The 17,496-nt window shown below is 36.1% G+C and overlaps 1 protein-coding gene across 1 annotated transcript in view; it reads right to left on the bottom strand.

Moving 5' to 3' along the window:
- Window positions 1-17,496, bottom strand: part of MCCC2 (methylcrotonyl-CoA carboxylase subunit 2) — a 124,498-nt gene that overhangs the window by 26,650 nt on the left and 80,352 nt on the right. The window contains exons 9-13 of the mRNA XM_044662988.1: window positions 16,382-16,481; window positions 15,541-15,636; window positions 11,556-11,628; window positions 7,783-7,863; window positions 2,310-2,372 (exon numbers count right to left, since the gene is read on the bottom strand). Coding sequence (XP_044518923.1) covers window positions 2,310-2,372; window positions 7,783-7,863; window positions 11,556-11,628; window positions 15,541-15,636; window positions 16,382-16,481 — 413 coding nt within the window. The remainder of the gene's footprint in view (window positions 1-2,309; window positions 2,373-7,782; window positions 7,864-11,555; window positions 11,629-15,540; window positions 15,637-16,381; window positions 16,482-17,496) is intronic.

Raw genomic sequence — 17,496 nt, 5'->3', positions numbered from 1 at the left:
AATAAAAAGTATTTTGGATGTGTTGAGTTGGAGATGTATCAGGACAGCCATATTCCACAGGCAGATGGTAGTACAGGGTTGAGATTAATAGCGAAATTAAGACAGCATAAATACACATGTGTATGTGTGTGTGTGTGTGAGAGAGAGAGAGAGAGAGAAAGAGAGAGAGAGAGAGAGAGAGAGAGAGAGAGATGAGCAAGGAAAAAAAGAGACTAAGAGGGTGCTATCTGTCAAATTGCTAAGAAAACCAAGAGAACAATGTCATGAAAGCCAAAAAGGAAAAAGTATCCAGAAGAGCATATTTAGCAGGATCAAAAGCTACAGAAATGTCGAGCAGAATGAGGACTCAGAAAGTAACTATTTGATTTAACAATTAAAGAGATCACTGGGAATTGTGGAGAGAGAAGCTCCAGTGAAGTTCTGAGAGAAGTCAGATTACATAGGACTAAAAAGCGAAAGGGAGCATTTGCAGTCAGGTGATGAGAAAAGTCACAGAAGAGCCCAGCTCTCCCAATTACTACAGCAAAGATTTTTTTAAACGCTTATATTTTGTCTTGGAATTGATACTAAGCACCAATTTCAAAGCAGAAAAGCAGAAGAGTGGTAAAAGCTAGGCAATTGTGGTAAGTGACTTGCCCAGGGTCACACAATCCAGTAAAGATTTTTAAAATACACCAGTTCATATGCCCAAAGGACTTTAAAAGACTACCTACCCTTTGATCCAGCCATACCACTGCTGGATTTATACCACAAAGAGATACTAAGGAAAAAGACTTGTACACAAATATTTATAGCCACACTCTTTGTGGTGGCAAAAAATTGGAAAATGAGGGGATGTCCTTCGATTGGGGAATGGCTGAACAAATTGTGGTATATGATGGTGATGGAATATTATTGTGCTAAAAGGAATAATGAACTGGAGGAATTCTATGTGAACTGGAACAACCTCCAGGAATTGATAAAGAGTGAAAAAAGCAGAACCAGGAGGAACTTATACACAGAGATGGATACACTGTGGTACAATCAAATGTAATGGACTTCTCTACTAGCAGCAATGCAATGATTCAGGACAATTCTGAGGGACTTAAGAGAAAGAACACTATCCACATTCAGAGGAAGAACTGTGGGAGTAGAAACACAGAAGAAAGACAACTGCTTGATCACATGAGTCAATAGGGACATGATTGGGGATGTAGACTCTAAATGATCACTCTAGTGCAAATATTAATAATATGGAAATAGGTCTTGATTAATGACACATGTAAAACCCAGTGGAATTGCTCATTGGTTAGAGGGGAGGGGAGGTTAAGAACGTGAATCATGTAACCATGGAAAAATATTCTAAATCAATCAATTAAATAAATTTTTTCGATTAAAAAAATGATCTGGTACAATCGCCCTCTTACAGATTAAGGAAATTGAAGTCAAAATAAGTGAGAAGTGACTTGTCCACAATCATATCTATTTAGTAGCAGGGCTGAAGTCTACAATTTTGGTCTCCCAATTCTCACTACAGAACTCTTTCTATGACCCTATACCGCCTGCCCTCAAGCATGTATGACTCACAGGCCTTGGGCCCCAGGTCATGGCTCAGAGTTACAGATTGCAGAGATGTAGCATCTGCTCTGGTAGGAGGGGGTTCCTCATCAGGTTTCCCATGCTCCACTGAAATTATGGGTAAAGTCACATGACTGAGACAAAAAACCTCTACACACACACACACACACACACACACACCAAGCACCAGTAGAGGTTGCCAGTTCAAGAAAGCAGGTGTGCTCTTCATAAAATGTAGGAGTTGGAAAAACAGCATCAGTGAGAATGGAGAAAGACGGACATGGTTGTTTAACATTCATGCATGTTGTGTACATGAAGTCTTTCCTCATCTTCTTGGTTATTAGTGCCTTCTTTCCTGTCCCTCCAAATTTACATATAAAAACTATATATGCACAAACATACAATTTATATATATGCATGCAATACATAATTATTATGTATTAAAAGTATATTTGAAAAAAGGTATACACATTTCAATATATGTTGTCTCCTTCAATAGGATGTAAGCTCCTGGAGGACAGGGATTATTTCATTTTTGTCTTTGAACAAAATGAGGGTCTAACATAATTCCTGACACATAGAAGGAGCTCACTAAATGCTTGTTGAATGATTTCCAATTTAGGCATTCACAACAGACAAGAAAGATCACCTAGTTTGCTTTCTTCAAGTAGTTAAGATTCAAGTAGAAAGGGTTATTCCTTAAATAAAGATTCCATAACAAATCCTCAAAACCAATCAAGGTATTTTCTCACCAGTAATATTCTGAAGGAATACAAGAGGAATTTTTCTTTGGCAGCATAACTGAATAAAGTGAGCTCCCTGTAAGAAAGTGGAAAATGATTTTTTAAAAATATAATTATAACACAAATAATTATAATTACAATTAAATCACAATTACAAATGTATTACTATGCTTCCTTCAAAACAAAACAGAACAACCTAGGAAAAAAGATAAACTATAACTCCACGTTGCTTTACAAGTTTAATAGCTTGCCAACAACAATATTTCTACCAAAAGCTGCTCATCTATTGGCAGTAGGCTATATGCTCTCTGCTCCTTTCTGATGTTGCTAATGAATTGTCCTGAGTTATCTATATTCTTTTATAACCACCTTTTTAATAAACAGTACATATTCATAAAACATATGGCCTACTGGGGATAAAATTCATAGTTACAGAAGATAGACTTTTTTTCATCCTTTTTTGAAACCCAGATAGGTGTTTTATGTAAAAATAATTTATACTGTAACTAGCCACAAGCTAAGAATGATTTTTACATTTTAAAATACGATAAAACTTCAGCTAAAATGTAAAAACCATTCTTAGCTACAGACCATATAAAAACAGGTTGAGTAGTTTTCCAACCCCATAACTAACCAATCAAGTTAATGATCTAGACAAATCCAACCATCACTAGCTTTTTTTTTCATATATATATTTCACACACACACACACACACACACACACACACACACACATATATATATATATATACATATATGTATATATGTATATATATAAAACAGTTTCTTGATCTACAGAATATTTCTACACACGGTATCTAAATACAGGTAACCTTGTATCTCAATTAATGATACACAAAGACCTCCCTAGTAAAAACCTCTGAATCATAATGCACAAAATTTGATGATTTTACTGGTATATCTGATTATTTTAAAGTAATATGGAAAAATTAGCCACATATCCAAAATCACATTTGCTTCCATTAAAAGTGCCGACATTCTCCCAGTTAACTCAGATCTGAAACTTCAGTCACCTCTGACTCCTCCATCTCCCTTACCTCCCATTTCAAATTAGTTGCCAAGTCACATTGATTCTATTTCAGCAACATCTCTTACAAAAAAAAAAAAAAAAAAAAACAACCTCCATGTCCCATCCTAGTGCTGGACTTCTTTTCCTCTGGCCCGTGCAATTGCAAGGGCTTCCAAATTGATTTTCCTGTCTCCTATTTTCTTTCCACTAATTCATTCAACATGCCAGTGGGAGAGTAATCTTTCTTTCCTGTGCTTTATCAATAGTTTTTTAAAATGCCAATGTCACCTCCTAATGATTCCTCCCCTACCTCTATAACACATTGGTAATATCTGTCATTGCATGCCCATGGTTAACCCACATTGCTACTGAGGCTTTACCAACAGTCCTCAGAAGTCACAATGCCTTAAACATTCCTGAATAATCTTCTTAGTATACAGTTCATCACATAACTCTTCTGCTCAAAATCTTTCAATACTTTTATCCTCCCTACAAATAAAATCCAAAACCTTCAGCCTAACATTTAAATCTACCTTTCTAGTCCCATCTCATATTATTCTATTCCATGCCATGTACATTCTAGATGACTAGGACTAATTAATGATATGTAAACACATTTTAAACTTCTCAAACTCCATGAAATGTATTTTTCCCCCAATTTCTATTTTTAATAATTTTTTCTTTACACGTAAAAGCAATTTTAATCATTTTTAAATTTCTGAGCCAAATTCTCCACCTCCCTTCCTACCTCTCTGAAATGGCAAGCAATAAAGATTTTACACAGACAATAATGTAAAAGATTTTTTCCATATTAGTTATTTTGTGGAAGAGAATACAAGCAAAAAAATGAAAAAAGAATGTGAAATACAGTATATTTAAGTCTGCACTTGGATTCTCTCAGTTCTCCCTCTGGAGGTGGATAGCATTTTTCATCATGAGTCCTTTGGAATTGTTTTAGATCACTGTACTGTTCATCAAAATTCCCAGCTTTCTGCTTCTATTCTAGTCTTGGTTGCATTGGTTTTCTTTGTGTAAAAACTTTTAATTTAATATTATCAAAATTATCCATTTTATATCTTATAATGCTGTCTATCTCTTGTTTGTACATAAATTCTATGCTTATCCATAGATTTGATAGGTAAACTATTCTGTGCTTCCCTAATTTGCTTATGGTAACATCCTTTATGTCTAAACCTTATCTTGGTATTCAGTGTAAGATGTTTGTCCATACCTAGTTTCTGCCATTCCTTTTTCCAGTTTTCCCAAATAGGTTTTACCAAACAGTGATTTCTTATTGCAAAGCTTGGCTCTTTGGGTTTATCAAACACTAAATTAGGGAACAGATAGGTGGCTCATTGGATTTGGAGCCAGGCCAAGAGATGGGACATTTTGGGCTCAAATCTCAGATACTTCCTAGTTGTGTGACCCTGGGCAAGTCACTTCCCCCACTGCCTAGCCCTTACTGTCTTCTGGCTTAGAACCAATACACAGTATTGATTATAAGATGTGAAGTAATGGTTTACAAAAACCAAAAAAAAAAAACAAAAAACACCGTTACTATATATTGCGTAGCTAATATATTCCACTATTCTCTTTCTTAGTCAATACAATTGTTTTGGTATTTGGCTCTATGTTAAGTTTGGGATCTGGTGCTGCTAGGCCAACTTCTCTCATGTTATTTTCATTGATTCCTTTGATATTCTTGTCTTTTGTTCTTCCAGAAGAATGCTATTATTTTTCTAGCTTCATAAAATAATCTTTGGGAAATTCAATCAGTATGGCCCTGAAAAACCAGATTAATGAATTGAGGTAGAATTGTCATTTTTGTTATATTGGCTCAGCCAACCTAAGAGTAATTAACATTTTTATAATTGTTTAGATCTGTTATCAAATGGTCAAAGGATATGAACAAGCAATTTTCAGATGAAGAAATCAAGGCTATCAACAATCATAAGAAAAAATGTTCTAAAATATTCTTGACTATAGAAATGCAAATTAAAACAACTCTGAGGTACCACCTCACACCTATCAAATTGGCCAATATGACAGTAAAGGAAAGTGATAAATGTTGGAACAGATGTGGCAAAATTGGGACATTGTTGGTAGAGCTGTGAACTGATTCAACCATTCTAGAGGGCTATACCCAAAGAGCTACAAAATTGTGCATACCCTTTGATCTTGTAATGCCATTACTAGATCTGTATACCAAAGAGATCATTAAAAAAGAAGGACCTGTTTTTACCAAAATATTTATAACAGCTTTTTTGTGGTGGCAAAGAATTGGAAACTGAGTGACTGTCCATCAAATGGGGAATGGCTAAACAAACTGGCATATATGTTGGTGATGAAATACTATTGTGCTATAAGAAATAATAAGCAGGATGATTTCAGAAAAAGCTGGCAAGATCTACATGAACTGATGCAGAGTGAAATAAGCAGAACTGGGAGAACACTGTATTCAATAACAGCAATACTGTATGATGGTCAACTGTGAAAGACTTAGCTACTTTCAGCAAAACAATGAATGATCCAGGACAACTCTGAAGGATTTATGACAAAGAATGCCACTTCCAGAGAAAGAACTGCTGGAGTCAGATGCAAACCAAAGCATACTATCTTTTACTTTAGTTTGTTTATGGTTTTATTTGGGGGTTTTGGTTTTATATGAATATTCTCTTACAGCAATGGCCAGTATGGAAGTATGTCCTGCATGATAATTGCTTACCATTGTAATAGTAAATATTCTTAAAAAGTAGATTTAGAAATTTGGCCAGGCAGGAGCTAAAGTTCCAACCTGGAACACAGCAAGGAGCTGAAGACAGAGGACTCTCTCTAAAGGCAGTTGGGGGTTTTGAAGGAGTTGGGAAACTACTGACCTGAGAGCCTGGGAATTTGGGTTATCTCTGAGCAACATCTGGAACATTTCAACTAGCAAGATCAAGGAGAGCAGGTTGAAAATACTATCTTGTTTTGGTGGACAAGCAAGATCAGTCTCCCTGATTTCTCTGAAGATTTATGTAGCTGGAACCTGTGCTCTTGGACTATACTTGGACTGATATCAATCAAAACCATCTATGTGAAATCTCATTAGTCCCTCGTGTCCTGGCTGCCTGTATAGTGTAGTGTAGAGATTTCCCAGACCTTTAACCTTTAACCCTGAATTGATTCCTTAGTATTTTAGAGTAGTGTGACCTCTCCCACACCTATTACCCTTAAATTATCTATTAAAAGTGTTTTTTCACTTCCTATTATTTCTTTCCCATATTAAGTAAAGTATCCCTGGTTGAGAGAATGTCAGTTTAACTGACCAACTGTCATTTTCCAGACCTCACATCCCTAGTTGGTTTTCCTGTGTTTACCGGTCAGTTATCCCTTGTCCAAGCAGTCCTCCTTTTCCCCTTTCTCTAAACCCAGTAACCCAGTGTTTTAATTATTTACCCATTAGACCTTCCCCAAAAGAGGAAAGGAAAAGAAGGGAGACAATTTGAATCTTATAATTTGTTATTATATGCAATTAGGAAAATAAAATATCTTTGAATAAATAAAATCAATTGTTTAGATCTGACTTTATTTATGTGACTTTAATTTTTCCAGCAATTTCTACCAGTTGAACTCCAAAACATCCTTCAAATGCTAGCTCCTTTATGGCACTTTCCCTGATTCAAGTAACCAAAAGAAATCTTTCTCCCTTCTGCACACTTGTTTATATCTCTCTTATGTATTTAACATATTCCAACTTAGATTATAAGTGGACTTTGGAATCAGAAAACCTAGGTTTGAGTACACAAATTCACAGAAGGCCAGAACATGAAATAAATTTTCATCAAAAACAAGGTCTTGAATATGAGCTGATCTACATCAAGCACTAAAGAGTGAAGCTGTGATGCAAGATGAATTGTCTGCATGATAGTTGAAATTGCACCCATTGATAATAACAATTATGCCCTCAAATGTTCTGTAAGAACTTTCCAAAAACTAGCAAGTGGTCTGATTTATTTTCTTTCAGACAGTATTCCACACAGATTTGATTATTTCACTTGATGGCAATCATGTTCAAAAGTGACACAATCAAATAACCCTGCCTGCCAGCATACCTGTTAAGTCCTTTCATGGGTATAATAGAAACTGAACCAGAGAAGAAAGTTGAATGTTTTAAAGTCTTTTCTTTCACTTCCACATTTGACTTTCAAAATAAGAAATAAAAAACAAATAGAAGAACTTTGAAAGTTACACATGGATTTATTTATTAAATACTTTTAAAATTTATTAATTTTTTTAAAACCATACATAAAAGATTTCCAGTTTCACATACAATCTCTTTTCTGTTCTGTATACCTAAAGAAGAGCTCTAATATATGCTCAGTTCAGAATTAAAAAATGAATTAAAAAAGAAACTAAAGTAAATAATACATTAAAATTAAAATTAAATCTTAATAATTTTCCACATATGACTTGCCTTCTTTGCAGATTCTGAGAAAAGAACTCCATTGTTTCCAATAATTCCCACTGGGTAGCCAAATATTCTAGCAAATCCTAAAAAAAAATAGATGGCATTTATTTCTTGATAACATACTGACATATGTATACATTTCTAAATGAAAAAAAGTTTATAATTTAAAAGGCATTACTCAATGGTACCTTTGATGTGGAAGGGACAGCATGACATAGTTATTTTTGTTCAACATATGGCCCTGACCCCAAGGACCACAGTATACCAATGCTATGCAGGGGGTTTCCTTGGCAAAAGTACTAGAGTGTTTATCCATTCCTTCTCCAGTGGAATTAGGCAAACAAAGGTTGCCCAGGTCACACAGATAATGAGTATCTGAGGCTAGATTTGAACTTGGGACTTCCTGATTCAGGGCTCTACTGAGCCACCTTGCTGCCTCCAAGGCAGATTAAGTTACTTGTCCAAGGTCACACAGCTAGCAAATGTCTGAGTAAACAGAGCCATAGACTCCAAGTCAGGAAGACCAGGTTCAAGTCTCATCTCTGCTACATACTTACTATGTAAGGTCTCATTGTAATTTTCTCAGGCTATTCTCTAAGATTAGAAATTGCCAAGGTGAAAATCTGTAACCCCTACAATTTCCTCATCAGGAACTCCCTGTATAATTAATTTAATGTAATCACATTAATTATTAACTAATTAATGTAATCACTAGTCCCCAGCAAAAGTCAATGTCACACTTTTATTACCCATATTTTTAAAGTATTTCTCAGTTTTAGTTTTGTGGGGCTTTTTTTTAAAAACCATGTTACTTGGGAGGGGGGATCCATTTGTTTTAGTTATATAATGAAAGCTCTTAACTGATTTAGATAAACCATGCTGATTTGGTATTAAAATAAACCTAGCTCTTTAAAAGGCAATCTACATTCACCCTCTTCATTTCAGTACTAGCCTGGAAAACAGCTTATAATTAATGACATCATCAAAGTATTTTTCCTATCCAAAGGGCCTACTCAAAGAGGTTGTCCTGAAAAAGTTAGTGGAAAGTCAAGCTTGGTAAGAAACAAATTTATCCCAAGAAAAGGAACCTAGCAGAGAAGTAATTGACTGAAGGGAAAATATTACTCAGAGGCTACTATGAAAAATTGCTTCAGGCTAAAAACTAAACAAAATTAAACTATAAAAACAAACACAAGACACACAGACTCCTTTCTCTCTCTCTCTCTCTCTCTCTCTCTCTCTCTCTCTCTCTCTCTCTCTCTCTCTCTCTTTCTCTTTCTCTCTCTCTCTTTCTCTCTCTCTCCTCCTCTTCCTCCTCCTGTGTGTCTCTGTGTGTCTGTGTCTGTCTGTGTGTTTGTGTGTGTGTGTGTGTGTGTGTCTGTCTGTCTGTCTGTCTGTCTGTCTCTCTCTCTCTCTCTCTCTCTCTCTCTCTCTCTCTCTCTCTCTCTCTCTCCAGAGGAAGGTGCCTTAAACTAGCAAAAAAGGTTAGCTAATGGGAAAAAGGCTAGTTGTTTTGAAAAACTAAAGAAGCAGCTGACCCAAAGGCCCTGCAAGTACTATAGCTTTCAGAACTGTGAATAAAAATGTCAACGTTTGTACATACATACATACAAACAACAGTTTGTACAGCAATACTGTACGATGATCAACTGTGAAGACTTGGCTACTCTCAGCAATGCAATGATCTGGAACAATTCTGAAGGACTTATGATGAGGAATGCTCTCCACCTCCAAGGAAAGAACTGTTGGAGGTGGATGGAAGTACTGAAATGAAGAGGATGAATGTAGATTGCCTTTTAAAGAGCTAGGTTTATAAAAGCACTTTAGTGCATTTATGGTTTTATTTTGGCGTTTTGGTTATGTGCTCTTACAATAATGTAAGTGTGGTTTACATGAAAATAAAAAAGGAAAAATGTCAATATTAGTCTGGAACTTCTGCTGTTTAAAACACAGATGTGAAGAGACCAAGTAATCATACTAAGCATCAAATTAAACTGGTTAGGTAAAACAGAAGACTGTGTACTTGGATTTTTTTTTTGCTAATGATTTAACATTATTAGAAGCGAATTTTTTGTTTTTATAGACATTTACTTCACTTTGGTAAAAATAAAAGATTAGTTTGGTAATTACTTACACCAAGCTAGGCAGAAGTACACTGGATAGAATGCTAGATCTGGAATCAGAAGAGTTCAAATCAGGCCTCTGGCACTTATTAGCTATGAGACCCTGGGAAAGTCACTCAACCTCTATGTCTTAGTTTCCTCTTCTATAAAGTGGGGACAATACCTCACAGGGTTGTTGTGAAGATAAAATGAGATATTTATAAAGTACTTTACAAACCTTAAATTGTAATATAAATTCTTTGTTGTTGTTTAGTCATGTCTGACTCTTCACAACCCCACTTGGGGTTTTCTTGGCAAAGGTACTGGAATGGTTTGTCATCTCCTACTCCAGATCACTTCACAGCTGAGGAAACTGAGGCAAGTAGAGTTAAGCACTTGCCCAGAGTTACACAGCTAAGTGTCTAAGGCTAGATTCAAACTCCAGTCTTCCTGACTCCAGGCCTGGCACTCTTTTTACTGTGCCACCTAGCTACCCAATATTTTAGCTAATCTAACTATTCTATTACCAGTACCCCAGCCTAAGTCATAATAACATTTTGCTTCCTATCTATTCTATTCTAACCAGTAGGGCAAATTCAGCAAAGAAAGCAAGAAAGCCGGGAAAAAGAATAAATGGTCCAAAGAGTAATACAGAAATCCCTTTTGAAGTTGTTCCAACCCACAAAAACATGACCTACAATAAAGAAGAGAGAACTCTGAATGTTGTTTTAGCTGCTTAGCAATCAAGATATATACTGTTCAAAAAGTGGACTGAGCCAACACACTGGGAAAACCTGTTTGTTCAAACATTAATAGAAATTAGTCACTGAAATACTAAAATTTCAAATCCCACTTTTTTTTTAAACCCTTACCTTCTGGCTTAGAATACTATGTATTGGTTCTAAGGCAGAAGAGTGGTAAGGGCTAGGCAAGGGGAGTTAAGTGACTTGCCCAGGGTCACCCAGCTAGGAAGTGTCTGAAACCAGATTTGAACCTAGGACCTCCAGTCTCTAGGCCTGGCTCTCAATCTACTGAGCCACCCAGCTGCCCCCTCAAATCCCATTTTCAGTGTGAATCCCCTTCTGTACCTTAAAGTAAGAAAGCATTGGAATTTAATCTGTAACATGAGCCTCAGTATTTCTTTATCTAGATTTGTGTTTGATAATAACCTAGTTTCCACAGAGAAATGCAATTTTCTTATCACCTACTTTACATTCTATAGACAAGTTTTCTGTCATTTTGAATCTAACACAATTCAGACATCATTCTTCATTTTAGAGGACAAATTTAAATTTTCACTCTTTAAAAACAACTTTCAGAAATATCATATTTACTTTTCGGATTGTGTTCTTTGCCCAGAGCATACAGCCTACCTACCATGCATGGTGACACCTTAAGGAAGTCTGACGGGCAGGCAGCCACAGCCTCTTTCTTCCCCCTCTTTCCTAACTCTTGCTCAAGAAAGTCATCCAACCACAAATGGTTCCTATATTCATTGACTCCATGGATTCCAATATTTCAATATAGTAAATGGCAAACACACTCAGAATGCTATCAGAGTGATTTTGGAATCCACTTTATACTCCAGATACTTTGAAGAAAATATGAAGATTTAGTTTTACTTCTCATCTCCGAAACAGGAAAATTTCTACACATTCACCCCTTATGTATACCTGTGACTAAGGTATCTCCATAGAGGGCTTTAAATTCATCAAATCTGCTTCCATCCACAATCCTAGCAATGACCTATAAGAAGAAAAGACAAAACCTTTATGACACTGATTTTTTTTAATTGTATTCAGATTATTTTTAAATGAGAATGGAAAAAGGGTCACAATGAAATCATCATTTTCCCAGATTCATTGCACCCTCCAGTCTAGCTGTCCTATGACTAGAGCTTCATCTTGCACATTCGAGGTACTCCAACCATTTTTTTAAAACCCTTACCTTCTGTCTTAGAATCAATACTGTGTATAGTATTAAAGGCTAAGTAGTAGGGGTTAAGTGACTTTCCTATGGTCTCAACAGATAGGAAATCTCTGAAGCCAGATTTAAACTCAGGACTTCCTGTCTCTGGGCCTAGCTCACAATCCACTGAGCCACCTAGCTGTCCCCATTTAAACATTTATCTGAAGATCCTCAGGCAATAACAGTTTCTGGATGTACTAGCCTCAACCAACACTAATTCACACTCCATTCCCATTACATAATCTCTGCTCCAGTAAAATGGAATTCACATCACCCAGAATTTCTCTCACTCCCAACCTTTAGCTCACATCATTCTCTATGACTGAAGTACTGTCCCTGTGCCCATTCTCCATTTAATGCAATCTTTCCCAGGCTTCATCGCCTCATCCAAAAAAAAGAAAGGACAACTGAACTTGTTCCTAAGAAACATATCATCTAGTAAATGTACACAAAGGACTATGAAACATGAAATATGAGTTTGTGAACAAGGTGAGAAAGGAGAAAGAGATGATTTTTGGTTGCCAGCAATAAGGAGGTGGCCTTTTGGACTTGACCAGTGATTCCCAAAGTGGGAATCTTTCCAGAAAAAATATTACTTAGCCCCCTGGAAATTAATTTTTTTTTCATTTTAATAGCAATTAATAGGAAAGATAAATGCACCTGTGACCATCACTGCTCCCCTGGATCGCTGCAGCACCCACCAGGGGGCGGTGGTGCCCACTTTGGGAATCACTGCACTAGATGGAAAATGGGCACAGGGAGAACATTCCAGCCCTAGAGAACAATGTGAGCAAAACCAGAGGAGTGGGAAATCCAGGGTTTAATCAGAATCACAATTTGCTAGTCAGAGGCACAGGACAAAGCACTCTAAACATGCCTGGGTCATAGCACAAAATGCTCCCTCAAATTGACTTTTTAAGACAAATTGAGAAGGAAGAAGGAAACAACTTGAAATGCAAGGCCTAGCAGGACCAAGCCACAGATCATAAGACACTAGTCCCTGGGGACTGTAATAAGAAGGAATTTGGAGCAGAGAAGAAAAGGTGTAGGAAGAGATTCCTTTGTCAAGGAAAGGAAACTGGCAGGTTCCTATTTTAAGTAATATACATTTTTGGAGTAGTTAAACTAAGACCTAAACTCACCTCTTTCTAAATTGTGGGACTATTAAGTGCTATCAGCACCTTTTAAACTGTGGTCACCCTTTCTTAGTTATTGTTCTCATTTAAAGTCCATAAAAGTCCTTAGGACAGATTATAAAAAATCCTACTTCTATTTATTTTTAAGATGAATCTATCTTGAGTCTTTATAATAATGTCACTATGAGGGAAATTAAACTAGTTATAAAAATAGAGGAAGACAATATTATATGACATATGTACAGATTGAAAAAATCAATCTATATTACAGAAAATTTAGATTTTGATCTGTAGCTTTGACAACATCTGAAATATAGTTTAAAATATAATCTTGTGGGGGCATCTGGGTAGCTCAGTGGATTGAGAGCCAGGCCTAGAGACTGGAGGTCCTAGGTTCAAATCCGGCCTCAGACACTTCCCAGCTGTGTGACCCTGGACAAGTCACTTGACTCCCATTGCCTACCCTTACCAATCTTCCACCTATAAGTCAATACACAGAAGTCAAGGGTTTAAAATTAAAAATATATATATATGTATGTATACATATATATATATATATATAATCTTTTATTAGGTGACCACAGGATAGTATACTTGTCAGATCTATGGGAAAGGAAAGATTTTAAAACCAAGCAAGAGTTAGAAAAAAATCACAAAATGTAAAATAAATAATTTTGACTACATTAAACTAAAAAGTTTTTGTACAGACAAAACCAATGCTACCAAAATTAGAAGGGAAATAACAAATTGGGAAAAAATCTTTATAACAAAAAAGTCAGACAAAGGTACAAGGAGCTAAATCAATTTTACAAAAAATCAAGCCATCCCCCAGTCAATAAATGAGCAAGGGACATGAATAGGCAATTTTCAGATAAAGAAATCAAAACTATCAATAAACACATGAGAAAGTGTTCTAAATCTCTAATAATTAAAGAAATGCAAATCAAAACAACTCTGAGGTATCACCTCACACCTAGCAGATTGGCTAAAATGACAACAGGGGAGAGTAATGAATGTTGGAGGGGATGTGGCAAAGTTGGGACATTAATGCATTGCTGGTGGAGTTGTGAACTGATCCAAGCATTCTGGATGGCAATTTGGAACTATGCTCAAAGAGCTTTAAAAGACTATCTGCCTTTTGATCCAGCCATAGCACTGCTTGGATTGTACCCCAAAGAGATAATAAGGAAAAAGACTTGTACAAAAATATTTATAGCCACGCTCTTTGTGGTGGCAAAAAATTGGAAAATGAGAGAATGTCCTTCAAATGGGGAGTAGCTGAACAAATTGTGGTATCTGTTGGTGATGGAATACTATTGTGCTCAAAGGAATAAAGACCTGGAGGAATTCCATGTGAACTGGAATGACCTCCAGGAACTGATGCAGAGTGAAAGGAGCAAAACCAGGAGAACATTGTACACAGAGACTGATTCACTGTGGTAAAATCGAATGTAATGGACTTCTGTACTAGTAGCAATGCAAAGATCTGGAGCAAGGCTGAGGGACTTATGAGAAAGAAAACTAGCTACATTCAGTGGAAGAACTGTGGGAGTAGAAACACAGAAGAAAAACAACTGCTTGAACACATGGATTGATGGGGATATTATTGGGGATGTAGACACTAAACGATAACTCTAGTCCAACTATCAATGATATGGAATTAGGTCTTGATCAATGATACATGTAAAAACCATATTTGTGCATTGGCTGGGGGGGGGAGGTATTAGGGGAGTTTGGAGAGGGAAAGAACATGAAATATGTAACTATGGGAAAATATTACAAATTAAAATTAAAAATAAAATAAAATAAAATATAACCACTTCTAATGACAGAGACATTTTTACTATTTGCCAAAACAGCAATGCTGGAGGAAAGAAAAAAAAAACCTTTTGAAAACTATAAAGGATGTCTTACCTCTAATAAACAATTGAAAACTAAAGGCCTGCTTAGGAATACATCATGCTATTCCTGTCCCCAGCCCCAGCCTCCCAAGTAAGGATATACAGTAACTATGATTTATGTGTATGTGTCTGTGGATATTTAAAATGTAATAAAGATACATGCATTATAAAACTGTGCCCTTACCTGCAGGTCCTTCCTGACATATCTGCCAACCAATAGCCCAAAAGTTTAAATACCTTTTCATTCTTTCCTGTCTTCAGATATATAACTATACTTTAAAATGCTCTTATAAGAATCTACTTCTTTTTGTTCATTTAGGTTATATTATATAGTTTATGCTTCAATCTAAACCGATTTCTAAGTCAGGCATGCAGATGCCTATGATGCCTGAGGCCAATGGGACATGAATCCAGGAGTTCTGAGCTGCAGTCAGGCTCACGTCTACTGGGTGCCCACACTAAGTCCAAGCACAAAGATGGTGAGCTCTTCAGAGGGAGGTGGATGTCAGGTTCCTTAGGGAGGGGAGAATCAGGGAACATATTATAAATGGAGTAGATCATTCCATGACAATTAATTGTGGGTGTAGGTCTCTGAGTGGCTGCTGTACTTCTAGCCTGAGCAAGATAAGGTGATCAAAAACAAAAAGCCATACCTCTCGGATATCAAAGGTCCTCTTGAGGTTATCTCCAACTATTCCATATAACTCATCTATAGGAAATAAAGGCTCTTCAGAAGGTTCTACTGTCACCTATGATAATTTAATAGAGTTATATTAACTAAAACTCAATTTAATTAAATTCAACAAACATCTGTTAGGCACTAACAGGACATAACATACCACTATATTATACCATACCATACCAACAATACAAGGAATCATGCTAGGTTCTGGAGATAGAAAGACAAAAATTTAAAAAAAAAATCCCTGCCTACAAGAAGCTTATATTCTACTGGGAGAATGCAATTTGTACACAAGTCATGAAATACAGAGTAATACAAAATAATTTTAAGGAGGAGAGAATGCTAAATGGAAGGATAAGGAGAGGTAAGTAACACCTGAACTATACTTTGAAAGAACATAAGGAAAACAGACACTACTTGACTGATGTTGCCATCAATCCAACAACCTAAAGAAGACAATGAAATATTTTCTGGTTAAAATGCAGTTTGTATTCAGACAGCTTAAGGTAGCTATAACTACATACTACAACAATGTAAATGAAAGGAATAACAAAAGGAAGTCAAATTGTGAATAAATGTAATAAAGAATGTTGGCCCAAATTTCCTTTCAGTAGAGAGGAAGACTATGACAGCAAAATGTTACATATACTTTCAGATACAGCCACTGTATCACTTGGATTTCCTACCTTTTGTTACAAGGGAAAGTTCACTCTGTTTAGGAGTGGAAGTTAGGGGATAATATCTAGATAAAACTACCATAGAAACAAAAGTCATCAATAAAACTCATTTTTTAAATAAAAAATCATACTCACTTCTAATTTCTTATTATAGTTTAGGCTCCTCACAATTTTCCTTGCCAAGTGAAGTGCATGACTATCATCCAAAGCATAGTGATCAGTTACTCCAGATTTCCTACAGAATAAAATACATTCAAAATGACAAAAGGAAAGAAAAAAGGAATTTAATGTTTTACCATGGCACATCTTTCCCCATCTAATGTGAAGTATCAAAATTAAGGGTAATAAATACTTAAATAGGAATAAATGAAAATTAGAGGGGTTTCTTAGATATCACTAATTTTATAATATGTTTAGAGTTCCTGGAGAAACTGGAATACTTGAGAGGTATAGAATGATGGCTCCCCAAGTTAGAGATCTGGAATGCAAGTCTGGCTCTAAGGAACTACACTCCAGTCAGTGTACTCAGAATCAAAGCCATCCAATTTGATCAAAATTGCCAAGTCTGGGTCCTTAAGGAACCTTGGTCTTCTATATTTGCCCAAACTTGTTCAGCTCCTATTACAGTTACCCCACCAAACCAAAAGTGGATTATCATGGACTGATACTGAAATATATAATGGGATGTATGTAATGAGATAATACTATTATGGGTTAGGGTTACCTTGGATCTTTTGGGTAGAGAATGAGTAGTGAGAGGGGCAGAATTAGTTGGATTAAAAAGTCCATAGTGTTAAATCAGGTCATGTTAGTGAGACAGCCCTGATTCCTGTAGCAGTGGTACCCACAAGAGCAATAAAGAATGCAAAACAAACTTTGGTATACAATACACAATTAATATTCATGCATTTAACTTTCACAATTGCAAGGGCATTTGTGTGATTTTATTAGTATCCTCATTTTCACTTTCACATTGGTAATCATGCACATTCACAGCTTTACACAGAAAAGAAAAAGATTAGAAGGTCAATACATGCAAATCTGTGGAGTAGCTGGCATCCCATTAAACACTTTACCGCTTTTGTTTACCCTACTCTTGTAAAGAGCTCCTGGTGCATTCGTTGCATATTTTCATTGTTTGTTTTAAAACTCAACTTTTTACATTGTAATTATGCCCCCATAGCACAGTATAATTCCTTTGGGCTCTAAGGTGATGTTAAGATTGGGGCATCTTCCAATAGCAGTGACTA

The sequence above is a fragment of the Gracilinanus agilis genome, chromosome 1, assembly GCF_016433145.1.
Source record: "Gracilinanus agilis isolate LMUSP501 chromosome 1, AgileGrace, whole genome shotgun sequence".
NCBI classification, from domain to species: Eukaryota; Metazoa; Chordata; class Mammalia; order Didelphimorphia; family Didelphidae; genus Gracilinanus; species Gracilinanus agilis.
Note: the sequence above shows the minus strand (reverse complement) of the source record. Positions and strands in the feature narration are given on the sequence as shown.